Here is a 23,554-nt window from a genome sequence, read left to right on the forward strand (position 1 = left end):
TAAGGCTTACACATACTGGTCCAACTCAAGTTGTGAACCTCAAAATGGAGCTCCAGTGCAGCCAGTACATTCATCTCCAACTAATATTGTTATGCTTTTTACTGGCCTCTCCTTCTGGGATACATTGGTTCTTGCATCAAAAAAATGCTTGGCTGAACAATTTACTTCCAATCGCTTGCTAAATCCTCATTAATCATTCTCTGGGTGAGCGCAGCATTTGAGTGCATCCATCTTTAACCAGCATGTCCTCCATTCTGCTTTTAACATTCTATGATTTGCAACAACTTACATCAATTTTGTATTTAGCATGGTATAGAGCATCCCTACATGCTTCATAAATATCTACTCAGGATAAAAAATAATTGACAAAAGCCAAAAGGAGATGTTGGCACAGCTGATCAAAAACCAAGTGCAAGGAGAATTTCATTAGGGCCTAGGCAGCTAAGTTAAAAATCATCAAGGAGAAAGAGAGGACTGCAGATGCTGGAGATCAGAGCTGAAAATGTGTTGCTGGAAAAGCGCAGCAGGTCAGGCAGCATCCAAGGAACAGGAGAATCGACGTTTTGGGCATAAGCCCTTCTTCAGGAAGGGCATTCCTGAAGAAGGGCTTATGCCCGAAACGTTGATTCTCCTGCTCCTTGGATGCTGCCTGACCTGCTGCCCTTTTCCAGCAACACATTTTCAGCTAAAGTTAAAAAACACACAACATTGTTGTAGTCCAACAGGTTTAATTGGAAGCACTAGCTTTCGGAATGCTGCTCCTTCTTCAGATGGTTGTGGAGGACACAATTGTAAGAAACAGAATTCTGTGTGACTTTTAACTTTGTACACCCTAGTCCAACACTGGCATCTGCAAATCATGACTAGGCAGCTAAGGCTGTGACTACAAATCAGTAAGTGAAGAAAATTAATGATACACAAGAGAGTAGAATTGGAAGAGGACAGGCTTGCAGGATGGACAAGGTTCCAGAGTTAGAGGAGCTTGGGGTGGGGAGGGTGAGAATATGTAAGCAGTTTAACAAGAATGAGAACTTTAGTATGAAGGCACGACTTAACTGGGAGTCAAAGCAATTCAGCAAACATGGGTCAATGGATGTATAGAACTTAGTGCAACAAATAAAATGATATCAATCTCCTGTCATTGACTTATGCGCCAGAAATTACAATAGCAAACTCAGCCCTGTCACCCTGCAAAAGTCATTACAAACATCTGGGAGCTAGTGCCAAAACAGAGTCAAGCACACCTGACATGGTCATATTCATAGAATTATACCTTATTGACATTGGCTCAGAAAACACAGTCATCATCCTTGGGTACATCCTGTCCCATGAGCAGGACAGACCCAGCGAGGTGGTAGCACAGTGGTACACAGTTGGAAGGGAGTTGCTCAGGACGTCTTCAATTTTGACTCTGGACTCATGAAGTCTCCTGGCATTAGGTTAAATCACCTGCTGATTACCATGAACCATCAACCCTTCAGCTGATGAATAATTTAAGCATACCTTCACATTGAATACTTTGGAGGAAGCACAGAGGGCTGCAAGAGCACAAAATATACTCCGGGTGGGGGAACTAGCACCAAGAGTGGCTCCCCAACAGCACTACTGATCCAGCAGATCGGGTCCTAAAGGATACAACAGCTAGATTCGGTCTACTGAAGGTGGTGAGGGAACCAAGGAGAGAGAAAAACATACTTGACCTCATCCTTACCAATCTGTCTGCCGCAGATGCATCTGTCCACGACAGTATCACTAAGAGTGACCATCGCACAGATCTTATGGAGACATAGTCCTGCCTTCACTTCAATCACGTTATGTGGCAATGCTACCGTGCTAAATGGAATAGATTTTGAACAACTGTATGAGATACTGTGGACCATCAGCAGCAGACCTTTACTTAAACACAGTCTGCAACCTCACGGCCCAGCATATCCAACTATTACCATCAAGCCAGGGGATCAACACTGGCTCAAATGTGAAGAGAGGAGGAGATTATGGCAGCAGCAGCTCCAGGTATACCAAAAAATGAGGTGTCCAGAACTACTAAAGAGCCAATCTAAGTTATGGGCTCTGACAGCAATCCTTAAATAGTACTGAATATTTACGCTCCAGAAATAGCCCCATCCCTAACCAAGCTGATCAAGTACAGTTACAACACTGGCATCTACCCATCAATGTGGAAAACTGCCCACTTAGTTCTATACACAAAAAGCATGTTAAATCCAACCCAGCTAATAACCACTTCAACAGTCTACTATTGATCATCAGTAAAGTGACGGAAAGTGTCAACAACAGTGTTACCAAGCAGCACTTCCTCAGAGATAACCTACTCAGCGATGCCCAGTTTGGGTTCCATCAGGGATACTCAGCTCCTGACCTCATTGGAGCCTTGGTTCAAACATGGACAAAAGAAGTGAAGAGTGAAGGGAGATAAGAGTGACAGACCTTGATGTCAATGCCACATTTGACTGAGTGCGGCATCAAAGTGACCTAGTAAAACTGAAATCAATGAGAATTACAGTAAAATTGTTGTTTGGAGTCATACTTAGCAAAATAGAAAGAGGATTATGGTTATTGGAGGTCAGCTATCTTAGCATAAGGGCATCTATGCAGGAGTTCCTCAGAGTAGTAACCAAAGCCCTTTAGCTGCTTCAATGACTGTTCCCACAGTATAACTACTGAATTGGGAATGTTCACTGATGATTGCAAATTCACAAGTGCCGTTCACAATGCCTCAGATTCTGAGACAGTCTATATCCAAATGCAGCATGGTGGTTCAGTGGTTAGTACTGCAGCCTCAATGCCAGGGACCCAGGTTTGATTCCAGCATCTAGCGACAGTCTGTGTGGAGATTGCATATTCTCCCCGTGTCTGTGTAAGTTCTCTCCAGGTGGTCCAGTTTCCTTCCACATTTCAAAGATCTGCAGGTTAGGTGGATTGGCCATATCAGTGTCCAGGATGTGCAGGCTAGGTGGATTAGCCATGGGAAATGCAGGGTTATAGGGATAGGGTAAAGGGGTAGGTCTGGGCGGATGCTCTTCGGAGAGTTGGTGTGGACTGGATGGGCCAAATGTCCCGATTCCACACTGTAGGGATTCTACATTTCTTTAACCTGGCCAATATCTGGATCAGGCTGACAAACATAATTATCATTTCAGCTTCCATTTCTTCATGCAAAGTCATAAGTATTCACAGCTCAGTCCCAATGTATCGAAAAAAAATTCCATTTATGGCCGGTCCTCTGAATGCTATGATGGTGCCAGTTGTGAGGCAGCTGGCGCTACTTCCAATGCTCTATAAAAGACACAGCTCAGATCACAGACTACATTATAAAACGCATTAATAGCATCCCAAAGGCAGAATTTGCACAATGAGAGAGAATGACAAGACTTTATTGTTCAATGAAAGTGAAGCTAATTTTTGCTCAATGTTAATCAACTGCCATCACGTCTATAAAATCAGCAGCTCAAGTTCAACCCCACTATAAATATTTACATCAAATTACCCCACAAATCAGCTATTTTTCCGCTTTTGCAGCCTTTCATTTTGCATGGATTACAATTGTGAAATGGTCTGAACTTCCTCAAGCTGTAGATGCACATGTAATTGCTTACCTGACTCACAGGCAAATGTCTTTGATGTTTCATCATGAAAGATAATTGCCACAGCATGTTTCTTTGTCTCTCGGGGCAACCTGCTTATGTTCCTGATGCTGTGCAGCTCAGTTACCTGGAAGCAAGAGTTAGATTCATTATCAAAATGGCACAATATTTCATTTGATGTTCCACAAGAGAATGTCAATTTGCTTTGTATTTTCTTGTGTTCTCATTTATGTTTATCAAGGTGAGGAATGACAGCTGTGGAGATGGGAATACTTTAATTTGGGGGTATGCAATCACAGCATAAGGCAACTCCCGTGCCATCTTTGGTAAAACCTTGTGCAGGAAAAAGATCTCCTTGTCAGTCTAACAATACACTTTATGCCCCAGAGTCGAGTGTGTGGTGCTGGAAAAGCACAGCAGGTCAGGCAGCATCCAAAGAGCAGGAAAATGCACGTTTAAGGCATAAGCCCTTCATGAGGCTTGTGGACCGGGAGAGGGGGTTGCGGGGTTGGGGGGGGGATGAAAGACAAATAAGAGGGAGGTGGGGCCGGGGGATAGGTAGCTGGGAATGTAAAGTGACAGGTCAGAGAGGAGAGTGGAGCAGATGGGTGGGAAGGAAGATGGACAGGTCAAGAGGGCGGTGCCAAGTTGGAGGCTTGGGACTGGGAGAAGGTGGGGCAGAGAGAATGAGGAAACCAGTGAAATCCACATTGATCTTGTGGGGTTGCAGGGTCCCAAGACAGAAGGCGGGGCATTCTTCCTCCGGGCATCGGGTGATTAAGGTCTGGCATAGGAGGCAGCCCGAGAACTGCATGTACTTGGTGGAGTAGGAGGGAGATTTGAAGTGTTCAGCCACGAGGCGGTGGGGTTTCCCAGAGATGTTCTCTGAACCGGATCCACAACTTGGTGTCCAGTCTCCCCAATGTAGAGAAGACCACATCGGGTGCAACAGATGCAATAGATGACATACGTGGAAGTACAGGTAAATTTTTGTCATATGGTGAAAGAACCACACCCCTTCTCCAGCTCAGATGTGCAAATTTTACAAATTCAAAATGCTGTGACTCTGTTTTCAATTCCACTTAACTTCATTACCTTCAATCTCATTCAAAAGCAAAGTGTACTGCATTTTGAACACTTCTCTTAGGCTAACGCATGACTGCACAAATGTAAGTTCCCATTGAATTCGAAAAGCCTGCACAGGGAGACTTTTATTGCAGCGATGCAGACTGAATTGAAACCAAATTATTTTTAGCGTCATTTAGAAAATTTAGTGGAGATTTGATCAAGATTCTGGATGTGCGTTTGCTCGCTGAGCTGGAAGGTTCATTTTTAGATGTTTCATCGCCTAACCAGGTAACATCTTCAGTGAGCCTCCAAATGAAGCACAGGTGGTGTAGGCCACTTTCTATTTATACGTTTGATTTTCCTCGGGTTGGTAATTTCATTTCCTGTGGTGACATCATCTCCTATGGTGATGTCATTTCATGTTATTTTTCTCAGGGGGCAACAGAGAGGAAAATCACTTATACAGTGTATTAAAAAAGAACGGGTACCCATGAAAACAGTCTGCCGATTTCTCAGCAACAAATCCAAACAAGCAGAGAAAATAAGTCCCGAAACCCTAGCCACTTACCCTTACAAACACATCTCGGAAATGACTGCCAGACTACTCAGACCCCTTGGCATCATGGTAGCCCACAAACCCACCAATACACTAAAGCTGCAGCTAATGAACTTGAAAGACCCTATACAGGCAACAAGCAAAATTAATGTCCTTTACAAAATACCTTACAAGAAATGTAGCAAACACTTCATTGGATAAACAATCAAAAAAACTAGCCACCAGAATACATGAACATCAACTAACCACAAAGCACAATGAATTACTCTCACTAGTATCCTTACATACGGTTGAAGGACACCACTTCGACTGGGACAACACGTCCATCCTAGGATAAGCCAAACAGAGACGCACACGAGAATTCCTGGAAGATGGCATTCCAACCGAAACTATATCAACAAACATATTGACTTGGATCCCATTTACTACCCCCTTAGAAAAAGAACAGGAAATGACATCACCATGGGAAATGAGGTCACCACAAGAAATGACATCACCAACACCAGGAAACTCAAACATAAATAGAAAGCGGGCTATACCACCAGTGCTTCATTTGGAGGCTCACTGAAGATGTTACCTAGTATGGTGATGAAACGCCTGAAAATGAACCTTCCAGCTCAGCGAGCAAACCTACATCCAGAACCTCAACTTAAGCTACAAATTTTCTCAAAACTCACTATCTGATTAAGATGCTAATGGGGATGGACAAAATGGAGTTCAGAGAGGCTGATATCTTCTGGGGCAATCTAGAATGAGAAGTCATAGGCTAAAGGGTGCCAGATTTAAAACAGATATGAGGAGGCAGTACTTGTCCCAAAAGATCATGAATCTGTGGAAATCACTATCCCAGTGTGTGGTGGATGTCAAAACACTGAATAAAGTTAAACAGGAAGCAGACTTTAATTAGTAACAGGTTAAAAAGGTGATAGGGAGCAGGCAGCAAAGAGGAGCAGAGGCCAAGGTGAGATCAACCTTGAGGGTCTGAACTGCCTACTCCTACTCCTAGTTCTTACATTCTTATCTTCTATTCCCCATGAAACACTGTTTCCTATGAGTCAAGTCTGAAAAAAAAATGTTGATAAAAGAAATTCAGTTAGCAAAATAATGAAAATTGCATAGCAGCAATAAATAAACATTTTCTAAAGTATTAGGTAGCATTCTTGCCTCCAAGCTCAAACGTTGTGGGCTTAAATCCAAATTCCAAAGAACTGACAACGTGAAGAAGTACCCAGGCTGACACTTCAGTGCAACTATTGAGAGGGCACTGCACTGTCCAAGTTAACGTCATGTAGGTGAGGTTTTGAAGGGTCCATCTACCTTCTCAGGTAACTGTAAAATGTACCAGGGTACAAAGATGGACGTACAAGAATCATCTCTTTGGGATCCTGGCAAAAAACAGAACCAAAACAAGTTGCCTATCAAATATTGCTACTTCATGGAGCTTGCTGTGCACCAATTGGCTGCTGTCATTCGCTTATTATAATATTTTTTCGAGTAAATCATTGGTCATGAAATACTTTGTGAGTTCCTGAGCTGTGAAGGCCCTGTATGAATGCAAGTGTTTCTTTTTTCATCATTTTATCTCAAAATTTCTTTTCTTAGAATTGCACTTATTGAACAAAAACTGAAGTGAGAACTACAGACTTTTGAAATAACAAACATATTTCAATGATTTGGTGTTAGCAATTTGAGGAGAATGTGGTGTTAGGTGCTCATGTTGCCAGTTTTATTTACTTGTATCCTCCATAAACCTTAACTCATCTGAGACTCTGCCTCCTCTACCCAAACTTTTACCAAGTTCTGTACATCCATCAACCTCTGCTTCTTGTCTCACATTTGTTTCCAGTCTGTGAAACCAACTGCCAAGGCACTAAACTCTAGAATCCCCCTGTAAACCATCTGTCTCACCATCTCTGTACCCCTTTAAAATATTCCCTCTTTATCCAAACTTTGAGTCTCTAGTCCTAATTTATGTGGCTCACTGTCAAATATTGATTGAAAATAGTGTTCTGTCATGCTTTGGGATGTTTGAGTAAGTTAAAGGTGCAATATAAATGGAAGCTGCTGTTGCCCCAAGTTAGCTTACAATGCAACAATGGAAAAGAAAGGCATTGTCGCTGAGATCTGACTGCTCGTACCACTTGAATACTGAGCAGGTAAACTGACTAGCTACAATGTGAAATGCTCAGTCCACCTTCTGCTATTCTCTGCTTTGTACCCAGGAAGTAGTTGGGCCATGGCAGAGTGTGATGTGACAGCAAGAATAGAACATAGAATATAGAACAGTGCAGCACAGTACAGGCCCTTCGGCCCACAATGTTGTGCTGAGCATTTATCTGAATCTAAGATCAACCTAACCCACACACCCCTCAATTTACTGCTGTCTATGTGCTTGTCCAACAGTTGCTTAAATGTCCTTAATGTCTCTGACTCTATCACCACTGCTGGCAGTGCATTCCACCCACCCACCACTCTCAGCGTAAAGAACCTATCTTTGACATCTCCCCTATACCTTCCACCAATCACCTTAAAATTATGACCTCTTGTGACAGCCACATCTTCCCAGGAGAAAAGTCTCTGGCTATCTACTCTACCTATGCCTCTCATTACATTGTACACTACCATCAAGTCACCTCTCTTCCTTCTTCTCTCCAGCGTGAAACACCCAAGCTCACTCAACCTTTCTTCATAAGACAAGTCCTCCAATTCAGGGAGCATCCTGGTAAATCTCCTCTGCACCCTCTCTAAAGCATCTACATTCTTCCTATAATGAGGTGACCAGAACTGGACACAATACTCCAAGCATGGTCTAGCCAGAGTTTTATAGAACTGCAGCAAAACTCAATCCCCCTGTTAATGAAAGCCAAAACACCATATGCCTTCTTAACAACCCTATCAACTTGGGCTGCAACTTTGAGGAATCTATGTACATGAACCCCAAGATCGCACTGTTCCTCCACACTGCTAAGAATCTCGTCTTTAACCCTGTATTCAGCATTCAAATTCGACCTTCCAAAATGAATCACTTTACACATATCCAGGTTAAACTCCATTTGCCATTTCACAGCTCAGCTCTGCATCCTGTCAATGTCATTTTCGTAGCCTGCACGAGCCCTTGACGCTATCTACAACATCACCAACCTTTGTGTCATTTGCAAACTTACTAACCCACCCTTCCACTTCTTCATCCAAGTTATTTATAAAAACTACAAAAAGCAGAGGCCCAAGAACAGATCTCTGCAGGACACCACTGGTCATTGACCTCCAGGCGGAATATTTTCCATCCACAAGTCGCTGTATTCTTTTGGCAAGCCGATTCTGTATCCAGACAGCCAAATTTCCCTGTATTCCATGCCTCCTAACTTTGTGAATGAGCCTACTGTGGAGAATCTCATCAAATGCCTTATTGAAGTCCACATACACCACATCCACTGCTCGATTTTCATCAACTCATCTTGTCACGTCCTCGAAGAACTCAATAAGGCTTGTGAGGCATGACCTGTCCCTCACAAAGCCATGCTGACTATCTTTAATCATGACATGGAGATACCAGTGTTGGACTGGGGTGTGCAAAGTTAAAAATCACACAATACCAGCTTATAGTTCAACAGGTTTATTTGGAAGCACTGCTCCTTCATCAGGTGATTGTGGAGAATAAGATTGTAAGACACAGAATTTATAGCAAAAGTTTACAGTGTGATGCAACTGAAATTATATATTGGAAAAGACTTGGATTGTTTGTTAAGTCTCTCACCTTTTAGAATGACCTTGTTGGTTTCAGTGCTTTCATATTTAAATCGCAAAACCTTTTTTTAAAAGTTACACTCTCAAATGAACTTTAACAATGGTGTCATGTCGGCCCAGATAATGTATTGAAGGTGTTAGTTCCCTGTGTGAGGCTGTCTGTGCACAATGGTCAGACTGATTCTAATCTAAAAAACAGATTTATAGGATCTTACATGGATTCATGCAGTAAAATGTAATTCTGCAAGTACAAATTCACCCCACAAACATATATGTGCATGTGTGTGAGTGACAGTGAGTGAGTGAGTGAGAGAGAGAGCGAGCGGGTGGGGGGAGTGGGGGTGGGGGGTTATGAGCGTCTGTGAATGGGTGTGTATGTGTGTGAGTGTGTGTAAAGGAGTTTACGTCTGTGAGAGGTTGTATGTGGGAGTGTATTAGAGGGGTGTGTCTGAGTCTGTGTCTGTGTCTGTGTGTCTGTGTGTCTGTCTGTCTGTCTGTCTGTCTGTCTGTCTGTGTGTCTGTGTGTCTGTGTGTCTGTGTGTCTGTGTGTCTGTGTGTCTGTGTGTCTGTGTGAGTCTGTGTCTGTGTGTATACAGTGCAATGGGTCATCTGTAGTGTGACATGAACCCAACGTCCTGGTTGTGGCCATCCCCATGGGTACCGAAGTTGGCTATCAGCCTCTGCTCGGCCACTTTTCGTTGTTGCCTGTCCCAAATACTGCCTTGGAGGATGGACACCATAAAGGACCAAGGTGGAATGTCCCAGACTGCTGAACTGTTCTCCAACTGGGAGGGAACACTCCTGTCTGTTGATTGTTCTGCGGTGTCCATTCATCCATTGTCGTAGCCTCTGTTTGGTCTCACCAATATACCATGCCTCAGGGCATCCTTGCCTGCAGATAGACAATTTTGGCTGAGTCACATGAGTACCTGCCACGTACATGGTGGGAGATGTCCCCATGCATAATGGTGGTATCCATGTCCACACTCTGACACATCTTGCAGCATCCACCATGGTCAGACAAGTTTGTATGGTATTGTCCTGAAAGCCGAGCAGTTTGCTACGAACAATGATCTGTTTGAGGTTTGGCGGTTGTTTAAAGGCAAGCAGTGGAGGTGTGGGGAATGTCTTGGTGAGGTGCTCATCCTCATTGATAATGTATTGCAGGCTGCGAAGAATTTGGTGTAGCTTTTCAGTTCCTGGGATGTACTGGACAACAAAGGGTACCCTGTTAGTTGTCGCTCGAGTCTGTCCCAAGGAGGTCATTAGGGTTCCTCACTGTGGCACGTCGGAACTGGCGGTCAATAAGTTGAGCATCGTACCCTGTTCTTATGAGGGCATCCCTGAATACTTTCAAGTACCCGTCATGTTCTTCCTCATCCAAAACAGATCCTGTGTACGCGTAAGGCATGTCCATAAGGGATGGCTGTTTTAATATGTTTCGGGTGGAAGCTGGAGAAAAAGTGTAGCATTGTGAGGTAATCTGTGGCTTTGTGGTAGAGTGAGGTGCTGAGATGCATATTCTTGATGGAGATGCATGTGTCCAAGAATGATACATTCTTGGCATGGTTTATTGGCAGGATCAAACAGAGGCTACTGCTATGGATGAATGGACACCACAGACCAATCATCAACAGGCAGGAGGTGTTTCCTCCCAGTTGGAGAACACTTCAGCGGTCTGGGACATTCGACCTCGGACCTTCGGGTGACCATCCTCCAAGGCAGACTTCAGGACAGGCAACAACAAAAAGTGGCCAAGCAGAGGCTGATAGACAAGTTTGGTAACACACACACACACACACAATGCCTCCCCCCCCAAACACAAACACACACGTGAGTTTGTGGGGTGAATTTGCTTTTGCAGAATTATATTTTACTTTGCTCAAAAACTACATGAATCCATGTAAGATTCTGTAAATCCGCTTTTTGGATTAGAATCAGTCTGACCATTGTGGCACAGACAGCCTTACACAGAGAGTTAACACCTTCAATACATTAGATACTGGATTAGTGGTGCTGAAAGAGTACAGCAGTTTTTACCTTCAATACATTATCTGGGCCAACATGGCACCAATTGTTAAAGCTCACTTGAGAATGTAACATTTAAAAAATAAAGTTTTGAAATCTGCAGATCAGAACTGAAGCTAAAATGATCATTCTACAAGAAGAGAGACTTAACAAACAATTCAGATATTTTTCAATATATAATTTGAGTTACATCACCCTGTAAATTTTTGCTATAAGATTGTAAGACATAGAATTTATTTTCCACAACCATCTGACAAAAGAGCAGCGCTCCAAAAGCTAGTGTGTTCAAATAAATCTGTTGGACTATAACCTGATGTTATATGAATTTATCTTTAATAAAGCAGTGTTTTTCCAAATATATCATAAATCCTATCTCTCAGAATCCTTTGCAGTACCTTGCTTACCACAGATGTAAGACTGACTGGTCTGTAATTCCCAGGAATCTCCCTATTCCATTTCTTGAACAGAGGAACAACATTCACCTTCCTCCAATCAGCCGGTACTACTCCTGTGGAGAGTGAGGATGCAAAGATCATCGTCAGAGGCACAACAATCTCATTCCTCGCTTCCCATAGTAACCTTCGAAATATCTGGTCTTACCCTCGCGACTTATCAAACTTGATGTTTCCCAGAATTTCCAGCACATCCACTTCCTTAAAATTAATCTGTTCAAGCCTATTATCCTCATCCACGGTATTCTCACTATTTACAAGGTCCCTCTTTTAGTGAATACCGAAGCAAAAAACTCATTTAGGGCCTCCCCCTGCCTCTTCAGACTCCAGGCACAAGTTCTCTCCACTATCCCTGATCGGCCCTACCCTCTTTCTGATCATTCACTTATTCCTCACGTATGTGTAGAATGCCATTGGGTTTTCCCTAACCCTTCCCGATAAGGCTTTTTCATGCCTCCTCCTAGCTTTCCTCAGTCCATTTTGGAGTTATTTCCCAGCTACCCTGTAATCCTCTAAAGCTGTGCCAGATCCTTGCTTCCTCAACCTTAAGTAAACTTTCCTCTTCCTCTTGACGAGAAGCTCCTCTGCTCTTGTCATCCAAAGCTCCTTCACCTTTCCATTCCTTGCCTGTCTCAGTAGGACAAAGTTATCCAACACACTCAACAAGTGCTCCTTAAATTGCCTCCACATTGCTGTTGTGCTCTTCCCGTGGAACAATTATTCCACAGCTCCTGTTCAATAACAGTATAATTTCCCCTCCCCCGGTTAAATACCTCCCCTCTCCATGACTATGGTAAAGGTGAGGCAGATGTGGTCACTATCATTGAAATGCTCTCCCACCAAGAGATCTGACACCTGGTCTGACTCGTTGCTTAGCACCAAATCCAGTATGGCCTCTCCCCTAGTCGGCCGATCTAGGTATTGAGTCAGGAATCCCTCATGGACACAGCTGACAAAAATCAGCTCCATCCAGACCATCTGCACTAAGGAGGATCCAATCAATATTAGGGAAGTTGAGGTCACCCATAACAACAACTCTGTTATATCAGCACATTTCCAAGATCTGCTGTCCAGTCTGTTCTTCCATCTCTCTGCTGCTATTGGCGGGGGGAGGGGGGTCTATAGAAAACACCCAATAATGTGACTGCTCCTTTCCTGTTACTCACTTCCACCCATACTGACACTGTAGACAAAACCTTCTCAACAACCTCCTTTACTGCAGCTGTGATGTAGTCTTTAATTAACAATGCTACTCCCTCTCCTCTTTCACCCCCCTTCCTGTTACTTTTAAAAGATCTAAACCCTGGAACATCCAGCAAACATTCCTGCCCCTATGAAATCCATGTCTCCGTTATGGCCACAACATCATAGAGTATGGCTCAGTACTTGAACTAAGTTCATTACTCTTATTCCTGACACTCCTGAAACAGACACTTTAATCCGTCCTCCTCCTCTAACCTAGTTAATAAGGAAAGGTTCATTCTAAACTTCCTCTATTGAATATAAGTTTGTTATTAATTTTATAGCAACTTGAACTAAGCTCTCTACTTTAGTACTGAGTGGGTGTTCAGATAAGTGGGGTATGCATGCTCGGGCAGTTGCTTGCTCCTCCTGCAGAATGTGGCAGGTGGGAGACATGGCACAAGTCTCCGCTGGCTACATCCACGGGAAGTGCACCCAACTCCAGCTCCTTGAAAACCGTGTTAGGGAATTGGAGCTGGAGCTGGATGAACTATGGATCATTTGGGAGGCTGAGGGAGTAATTGAGAGGAGTTACTGGGAGTAAGGCTCAGGACAAGGATAAATGGGTTACAGTTAGGGGGAAGAAAGGGGACAGACAGACAGTGCAGAGATCCCCTGTGGACATTCCCCTCAGTAATAAGCATACCGTTTTGGATACTGCTGGGGTGGGGGCAAATGACCTACCATAGAAAAGCCATAGTGGTCAGTTCTCTGGCACTGAGCCTGATACTGTGGCAAAGAAGGGAAGGGGGCAGAATAGAAAAGTACTCATGGTAGGGGACTCGGTAGTTAGGGGAATCAGCAGGAGATTTTGTGGTCAAGATCGGGATTCCCGGAAGATATGTTGCCTCCCTGGTGCCAGGGTCCGGGACTTCTCCGATCGGGTGTATAAAGTTCTAAAAGGGGAGGGCAAACAGCCAGAAATCGTGTTACATATTGACACTAATGATATAGCCAGAAAAAGGATTGAGGATATAAAAAGTGATTTCAGGGAGTTAGGATGGAAGCTGCAAACAGGACGAACAGAGTAATGTTCTCTAGTTTACTACCGGTGCCACGCGATAGCGAGGCGAGGAACAGGGAGAGGGCGCAGCTTAACATGTGGCTGCGCAGCTGGTGTAGGAGGGAGGACTTCAGATATATAAATAATTGGGGTGCCTTCTGGGGAAGTTGGGACCTGTACAAGAAGGACGGGTTGCATCTGAACTGGAAGGGGACCAATGTCCTGGGTGGAAGGTTTGCTCGAGTAGTTCGAGAGGGTTTAAACTAGTATGGCAGGGGGGTGGGAACCTGAGCTGTATACCGGAGGTGAGAGTTGATGAAGATGAGGCAATAGCAAGAGGTAGACCAGCTAGTGGGAAGGATTTTCCTGGGAAGGAACCAAGAGATTATTAAAGTGTGTTTACTTTAATGCAAGGAGTATCAGGAATAAAAGTGATGAACGTAGAACATGGATCAGTACCTGGTGCTATGATGTTGTGGCCATAAGAGACATGGGTTTCTCAGGGGCAGGAATGGTTGCTGGATGTTCCAGGGTTTAGAGTATTTAAAAAGAATAGGGAGGGGGGATAAAGAGGAGGGGGGTTGTAGCACTACTAATCAGAGAGGGTATCACAGCTACAGATGCTTCCATTATCGAGGAAGATCTGCCTACTGAGTCATTATGGGTGGAAATTAGGCTCAGCAAGGGAGCAGTCACCTTGTTAGGGGTTTGCTACAGGCCCCCCAATAGCAGCAAGGAGATGGAAGAAAGCATAGGTCGGCAGATTTTGGAAAAGTGTGGACGTAGTAGGGTTGTTGTAATGGTGACTTTAACTTTCCCAATATTGATTGGAACTTCCTTCAAGCAGAAGATTTGAATGGAGCTGTTTTTGTAAGGTGTTTTCAGGAGGGTTTCCTAACTCAGTACGTTGACAGGCTGACGAGGGGAGAGGCCATTCTAGATTTGGTGCTCAGAAACGAGCCAGGCCAGGTATCAGATCTTGTGGTGGGACAGCATTTTGGTGATAGTGACTACAACTGCCTCACATTCTACATACCTATAGAGAAGGAGAGGATTAGGCAAAATGGGAGGATATTTAATTGGGGAAGAGGAAACTATGATGCGATTAGACATGAGTTAGGAAGCATGGACTGGGAGCAATTGTTCCGTGGTAAAGACACTATAGGCATGTGGAGACTGTTTAAGGAACAGTTGTTGAGAGTGATGAATAAATATGTCCCTCTGAGACAGGCAAGAAGTGGTAAGATAAAGAAACCTTGGATGACGAGAGTGGTGGAGCTTCTCGTCAAAAGGGAAAAGGTAGCTTACATAAGGTGGAGGAAGCTAGGGTCAAGCTTAGTTCTACAGGATTACAGGCAGGCGAGGAAGGAGCTCAAAAATGCTCTGAGGAGAGCCAGGAGGGGGCACGAGAAAGGCTTGGCAGAACGGATTAGGGAGAACACGAAGGCATTTTACACTTGTGAGGAATAAGAGAATGGTCAAAGAAAGAGTAGGGCCGATCAGGGATAGCATAGGGAATTTGTGTGTGGAGTCTGAGGAGGTAGGGGAGGCTCTAAATGAGTTTTTTTGCTTCTGTCTTTACGAAAGAAATGAACTTTGTAGTGAATGAAACCTTTGAAGAGCAGGTGTGCATGCTGGAATGGATAGAAATAGAGGAAGCTGATGAGCTGAAAACTTTGTCAAACATTAAGATTGACAAGTCACCAGACCCGGACCAGATTTGTCCTCGGCTGCTTTGGGAAACAAGAAATGCAATTGCTTTGCCACTTGCGAAGATCTTTGCATCCTCGCTCTCCAATGGAGTCATACCTGAGGACTGGAGAGAGGCAAATGTAATTCCTCTCTTCAAGAAAGGAAATAGGGAAATCCCTGGCAATTACAGACCAGTAAGTCTCACATCTGTCGTCTGCAAGGTGTTAGAAAGGATTCTGAGGGATAGGATTTACGATCATCTGGAAGAGCATGGCTTGATTAAATGCAGTCAGCACGGCTTTGAGAGGGGCAGATCATGTCTCACAAACCTTATCGAGTTCTTTGAGGATGTGACTAGAAAAGTTGATGAGGGTCGAGCTGTGGATGTGGTGTATATGGACTTCAGCAAGGCATTTGATAAGATTCCCCCATGGTAGGCTCATTCAAAAGATCAGGAGGAATGGGATACAGGGGAACTTAGCTGTCTGGATACAGAATTGGCTGGCCAACAGAAGACAGCGAGTGGTAGTGGAAGGAAAATATTCTGCCCGGAAGTCTGTGGTGAATGGTGTTCCACAGGGCTCTGTCCATGGGCCTCTACTGTTTGTAATTTTTATAAATGACTTGGATGAGGAGATTGAAGGATGGGTCAGCAAGTTTGCAGGCGACACAAAGGTTGGAGGTGTCGTTGACAGTATAGAGGGCTGTGGTAGGCTGCAGCGGGACATTGACAGGATGCAGAGAAGGGCTGAGAGGTGGCAGATGGAGTTCAACCTGGATAAATGTGAGGTGATGCATTTTGGAAGGTCGAATTTGAAAGCTGAGTACAGGATTAAGGATAGGATTCTTGGCAGTGTGGAGGAATAGAGGAATCTTGGTGTGCAAGTATATAGATCCCTTAAAATGGCCACCCAAGTGGACAGGGTTGTTAAGAAAGCATATGGTCTTTTAACTTTCATAAACAGAGGGATTGAGTTTAAAAGTCGTGAGATCTTGTTGCAGCTCTATAAAACTTTGGTTAGACCACACTTGGAATACTGCGTCCTATTACAGGGAAGCCTATCCGGTTGCCCTGTTATAGGGAAGATGTGGATGCTTTGGAGAGGGTTCAGAGGAGGTTTACCAGGATGCTGCCTGGACTGGAGGGCTTATCTTATGAAGAGAGGTTGACTGAGCTCGGACTTTCTTCATTGGAGAAAAGGAGGAGGAGAGGTGACCTAACTGAAGATACAAGATAATGAGAGGCATAGATAGAGTCAATAGCCAGAGACTATTTCCCAGGGCAGAAATGACTAACACGAGGAATCATAGTTTTAAGCTGGTTGGAGGAAAGTATAGAGGGGATGTCTGAGGAGAGTTCTTTACGCAGAGTGTGGAGAGAGCATGGAATGCGTTGCCAGCAGCAGTTGTGGAAGCAAGGTCATTGGGGACATTTAAGAGACTACTGGACATGCACATGGTCACAGAAATTTGAGGGTGCATTAATGAGGATCAGTGGTCGGCACAATATCGTGGGCTGAAGGGCCTGTTCTGTGCTGTACTGTTCTATGTTCTATGTTCTAATCCATTCCTTTGTCCTATCAACTGTATATCCTTTCTGACAGACTCTCTGCATTCCATTTCTGCCCGTTCAACAACTACCCTCACCTCTGATCTGTAGTTCTGGTTCCCATCCCCCTGCCAAACTAGTTTAGATCCTCCCAAAGTCCTCTAGCAAATCTCCCACCCAGGACATTGGTGCCCCTCCGGTTTAAGTGCAACCCGTCCTTCACACACAGGTCCCACCTTCCCCAGAATATACCCCAATGATCTACGTATCTGAAGCTCTTCCTCCTGAACCAGCCCTGCTGGCATGTGTTTAGCTACACTCGCTCCCTGTTCCTTGCCTCGCTAGCTTACACTGGTCGTAATCCTGAGATTATTACTCTGCTCATCCTGCTTTTTAGCTTCCAACCTAAATCCCTGAAATCACTTTTTAGATTCCCATCCCTTTTCCTGGTTATGTCATTGGTGCTAATGTAGTTTCATTTCCTGTCCTAACTGCCACTCTTGGGAACTGCAGTTATGCAGAGACATTGAATGAGTGAGAGATCAAGGTTGACCATAATAACTCATGGACAATATGATAACACTGACAAGACAGATGCTGAAGTAGTAAAGGGCTGCCAAGCGTGTGGAATTGCACCTTATAATGAGTCACTGCCTTCAGAACAAGAGGGGAGCAATGAAAAGGAAAATTAATTATTTTCTTTGGCTATGGATGGTGTCATTGTGGTGAAGGTTTGGAGTTATTCTGGTTCATACTGCTGAAGAGATTAATCAATATGATTGAAACTGAAGTGGTCGGAGTGAATAACTGACTGTACCTCAACCGACACTATAATTCAACGCCCTCACACTGTCACAGTACATCAAGCTTGCACTCTCTTGAAAGCTGCTATCAGCAGTTACTCTTGAAGCTTAAGCACTAAAAATATCCAGTCAAGAAAACCCCGTCGCTGTGTTGCAACTGCTGAAGATTTCCACAGAATTCTATACCTCGTGCCATTGGGTCTGGTTGAGCAACAAAATATAGGAATGAGCAAAAGCCGAAGAGAGTTAGAAAGCAATTGGAGAGTGAATCAGGGCAGAGAAGCAAGAAAAGGAAGCAGGGCAGGGAATCAGAGAAGGGAAACAAGGATGGAAGTGGGGCAGAAGATCAGGCCAGGGAAGAGAGGGCTGGAAGCAGATTGTGGAATGAGGGCAGGAGCTCAGGTGGCTGCAGCAGCAGCAGCAGCAAGTAAATGCAGCTCAGTGCAGCCTTAAAATTAGTTTGATATTTCCAATCTCAACATCATCCTGGGGACCAAGACCAAATTGAATCTCTCATTATAGTGATATTTTTGGATATGTTAAGGCCTCTGGGAGAAAGCCGGGGAAATAGCACTAGGTGAATGTAAAAAGCTGACACAGAGGTGAAGAAACCAAATTTACCTAGTGCTGTAACTTCTACAATTCTTTCCATAAAAGAAAGCCCAGAATAGATCAATTACTCTTAGTAAAATATCTTCAGGTTGAATATGTAAACTTTAGCAGATTTAATAAATAAGTAAAATTTTGATCAAGATCGGTTTAATTTTCCTCTCAAAACTGCCTGTATTATCATCATGTTGCACTGTACAATTTCCCCCGTGCAGAAACAGGAAGACAACATTTTTTTTTAACATGAAGCATAAAACATCCCATAGTATCTGACAGAGCAGCAATTCAAAATAAAATACAAAAGCAAGGAAAGCCAGTCCAGATTTGGTCAGGGCAAGTCTTCCCTATTCATCTTGTCTTGGAGTTTCTTGCTCAGATGACAGGCAGAGTGAACGAGGGTAATGTGACAGATGTGTTGTATCTAGACTTCCAAACAACTTTTCAGAAGATGTCACACAACAGACTTGTGAGCAATGCTGGAATTCATGGAATAAATGTGACAAATATATAACTAGCCAATTTAGTCCGGAATGGGTGTTCCTTGGACTGGTGGACAGCTTTCAGTGGAGTCCCAGAAGATCTGTTTTAGGATAATTCAGAAAAGCTGGTGCTGTTCTCCACGCAGAAGAGAGAATTAGGGAGAGATGGCATAGAAGTGTTCAAAACAAAGAAGGGTCTCAGAGTAGAAAGGGGAAAAAACTGTTTATATTGAAAGAGGTATCAAGAATATGAAGGCACAACTAAGACATTTTAGAAAATGAAGTGATGGTGGCATGAGGGGAAGAAAAACTTTAATGCAGTTCTTAAGATCTAGAATGTGCTGAGAGTGCAATTGTACTAAATTCAGTTGCACATAGTGAGACATCACAGGCATGATGAGCTGAATGGCCTCCTTCTGTACTGTAATCACTCAACGATTTAAGTGCCAAACTTCAAATCTTAGCATTATATTTACTTTTAACATTATTGACATTATCTATAAGCCAAAAAAGGCAGAGAGTAAAAGGGGAAGCTATTAAAAAGGGTGTGCATATAATATTGGGCTTTAAATAAATTTTAAAGAGGAAATAGAGAGTTAGAATGTTTATAATGCTTAAGGGAGGCAGTTGCAGTGAATATTGCAAACATTAGTGCTCCATGGTCACAGTTTCATTGACAACATCTTTATTATTTATGACTGTGTTTGGCAGAAATGTAGAAACTCTAAGGTAGACCATGGGGATAGAAAAGCAACGAGGCTGAGAATTTTGCAGAAAACAGCTGAGAACTTAAAGGTCAGGTCTAAATGATGTCAATAGAATTAGCTGATAGCTAGGGACACAGGTGGGAGGTATTATAAGCAATAAAAACCAGGAAGCCAGATAAAAAGAAAAGCAATCATGAGGCAGAAAAGCAAAAAAAGGAACCTGAAAATAAAATCTAGGAAAGAGTTTTACGAAATAAAATTAGGCAAGTAAAATTAAACTATAAAACAAAGTATTGCATAGGACATCAGGACATCAAGTGTTCTGAAAGCTACAATTAAGTCTGCAACAATCACAGTCAGCAGAATCCAGATCCTAACCCCTCTCCGTTTTTAAAAAAAAGTGCTTTTATGTCTCTTGCATTGCCATTAACTCTGAAAGTGTTAATGCTCAAGACCACAACCTGATGTCAGACTGTCTTGGATAGGAAAAAGCAGAGTCTCACTTAAGATTCGACTGGGTCAGATGTGTCATCACTGGCTCCTGACAGACTTAGTAATTATGTCAAACAAGTCAATACAACGTAAACCTATTGCTATAATGGAATAAACTGCATGTTATTGTTGAGACAGATGCTTGTTTTTGGACAATTCACAAATGGTGCATCTTCTTGTGCTGTTAATTAGATAGTCCCTTCGACTCAGTACAGAAAGGAGGACTATCTTTCCTCTTTCCATTGGAAATCCGTGCTGGACAGCGCTTGCACATAGCATTTCCATGTACTAGAAGGTTGATCAAATTTACTGGGTGTCAAGCCACATTAAGCTTTTGTGGCGTAAAGGAAACAGCATTTCATCTTATTGTTTGCAGCCTGTTTAGTTTCTTACATTTCTGGTTGCACTTTAGCCCCACACTCCTGATCTATGGGCACCCTGTGTGGGAAGGGACAGGCAGTCAGAGGGACTTGGCCAAAGTGACCATTAATAGATCCAGGCAACAGACTATTGACAGGATCAGAATGTCTAACTATCTGCCCCTCTTTTGTGGTCATGTTACGCTCGACCGACCACTGAGAGGGAGCACATAAAGACAGTATCTACCTGCGTGATAGAGACCTTTAGAGACTGGTGGACACCACAGGGACTCGGCTGCATCACCACCCAGGACAATGTTATTTTGATAAATTCCATTCCAGTTCAGCAAGGTTCCTTTGACCATTTGATTTATTTGTGAGATGAGGCTGACTAAGCTAATTAATATTGTGTTTAAAAGAGTAGAAAAAGGATTGGGGGGCAGCATTCTACCCCAAGCATTAGTTTATAATGGTTAGTTCTGCAATACATATGATACAAACAAAACATGGACAGCAATTAGCATAGTTCACGAAAATTTATTTTTACTTTTTTGATGCCAATTATCATCTCCAGGATGGTGATGAATTGCACGTCTGAGTACAGGCTACAGGGGTCTCAAGAGGGGGTTGGTTAGCTCAGTTGGCTGGATAGCTGCTTTGTGATGCAGTGATATCAATAGTGTTGGTTCAATTCCCACATTGGCTGAGGTTACGACAGGGTCTCTCCTTCACAACTTCTCTCCTCGCCTGGCCATGGTGACCCTCAGTTGTGTCTCTGACAAGATCATCGAGCTGTCCTCTCATGAGAGGCTACAATGACTTTCCCTTTGATAGGCATCTCCATGAAACAACTAAAGATGCTTCATAGATAGTCATTAAAATGTGGATGAAAACCTTTCTTCCAAATCGCAATGGAACTCAATGGGGCAATAAAGCTAACGATGCTATTTGTTGGCTGATATACCCTCCTTTAATGTTGGGACAGAGCAATCAAAAATAGTCTTGTTACATAAAGTAAAACATTTCTGATATAAATCATGTTGTTATTTTTGGAGCTCCTTGCTACGCACTCAAAATTTAAATTAATTTTAATTTCTATATTTACAAGCCTGAAAATTGGTTGTGACACTGTAATTGCTGGGCAGGTAGACCAAACAAAATTGATTCACTTATGTCCTCAAGGCACAACTACCTCAACAGATTAAGTACCTGATGCAAAATGGATGAAGATCAGCATTGGATCACTACCACGAGTCAGGAGCAAAGAGAGAGACATTGGAAAGGAAAGAGAGCCCAGAAGGCACTTGAGGGTACCAGTGAGAAGGTCAGTAAGTTTTATTTAAGGGAAAGTTGCATATTTACAGCATAAATCACTTAAATGAAGTATAACAGTGATGTGTATACTACCTGTATTACATTTTCATTACTCGGTGTGCAGTTTTTTTTAAACCTTGACATGTGGACCTCTTAAACAAGTGGAATATTTGATCAACCGGCACACTCCTGGTCCAATAGCTGCCGGTTAATAAAACATTTGATGTTCCTAAACATTTTGATGGCAGTTTCCTGTTTACATGCCAGCAAGTTGCAGTCAATTGTAATCTAAGGGGCCTGAAATAGATATAAGGCTCAAGATTCATGTAGTCATTGATCTAATGCCTCCTATAGGTGGAAGAGAACTTAAACAACTATAGGGCACTCCTATAGTACTCCTGTATGCTGCATGCATTTTGGATTTTTCAACATTTGTGTTTTTGATCTGAAAAAGCAGCACTATACAAAGCAGAGACTTCCATTTGTTAATATTTGAAAACCTCATGTCTCAAACAAGGCCACATCATAAGCATTTCCATTCAAGGTTGAACAGCCTCCCAAAATGTAATTCATCCTCCCTCACAATTGATAACCTTGCCTGAATTTCTCAAACTTGAATGTGATACTAAATCAAGAGGGTGGAGTTAGCAAATGCAAATCAAAAAGAAATGCAGAAGGTTTGACATTATCCAGGGTGAAGCAGCTTGCTCGATTGGCACCCAACCTACAACATTCATTTCCTGCATCATTGACGCATTTTGACAGCATGTACCAAATACAATATGCACTGCAGTAACTCACCCAAGGCTCCTCCAATAATACCTTCCAAACCAGTGATCAGAAATGTGGGAACACCAACACTTGCAAGTTTCCCCTCCAAGCCATGCACCAACCTGACTTGTGAAGATATTGCTGTTCTTTCACTGTCACTGGGTTAAAATACTGAACTCCCTTTAGAACTATGTTGCTGGTGTTCCTACATCCAAGGACTGCAACAGTTCAAGGAAGACACTCATCCCTGACTTCTCGAGGCAATTAGGAGTGGATGAATGAATTTTTAAAAACCTTGTCAAGATATGCAAGTGGGAAGGACAAAAACAGCTAAGAATTAGCACTGAAAAACCTAAAGAAATGCACATAGGATGGTAACACAAAGTGCCCTATTGGGCATGATTAATTATACACTGGTTCGACAGACTGGGGTAGACCTCAACCTCGTGAGGTTGAATTATAATAGAGACATAAAACGACTTGCTGATTTGTATTCACTGATATCACACAAATGCATAAAGTCCAAATCTACTCTAATGAATCTCACATCTTATGAAATTCCAGAGAAGGAAATCCTGGAAAGCACCATTTTCCAGGCACAGGAATTCAAATGTGTAACCTGCTGAGTGCTTCTAAAACAGTCAAATGTTGTGCTGCTCCCTTGTGTACCTGATGACAGCATTCGTGAATGTCTCAGAAAGCTAGAAACATAGAAAACAGGAATGGCCCAATTGGCCCTACGCGTCTGCTCCACCATTCTAAACCAACATGGCTGATCTTATCTTGTTCTTGTTTTTCACCCCCCCACCCCCCAATATATTTGGATCCATTTAGCTCCAAGAATGCTTTCTTCAAAATGTTTAAAGATATGGCCTCACGTTGGCCCAATGTTACTGGGTACCTCTGCTCACTGCTGGCTGCCTAAACAATCAGTGCCACGCTCTCTGGTATCTCATTGGACTCCAGCATGTAAGACCTGAGCTGGTAAGTAGCAGCAAGATGACATTAAAACTATGACCAAACTTGTATTTCACCAAATTTAGGAATAAGGACAAATGTCATCTCCTGAACCCCTTGGGGTAAA

At 43.1% G+C, this 23,554-nt stretch overlaps 1 protein-coding gene across 1 annotated transcript in view; it reads right to left on the minus strand.

The window, feature by feature from the left end:
• Positions 1–23,554, minus strand: part of dok6 (docking protein 6) — a 442,724-nt gene that overhangs the window by 183,709 nt on the left and 235,461 nt on the right. The window contains exon 3 of the mRNA XM_072570675.1: positions 3,615–3,729. Coding sequence (XP_072426776.1) covers positions 3,615–3,729 — 115 coding nt within the window. The remainder of the gene's footprint in view (positions 1–3,614; positions 3,730–23,554) is intronic.

Source organism: Chiloscyllium punctatum, chromosome 5, assembly GCF_047496795.1.
Source record: "Chiloscyllium punctatum isolate Juve2018m chromosome 5, sChiPun1.3, whole genome shotgun sequence".
Lineage (NCBI taxonomy): Eukaryota > Metazoa > Chordata > Chondrichthyes > Orectolobiformes > Hemiscylliidae > Chiloscyllium > Chiloscyllium punctatum.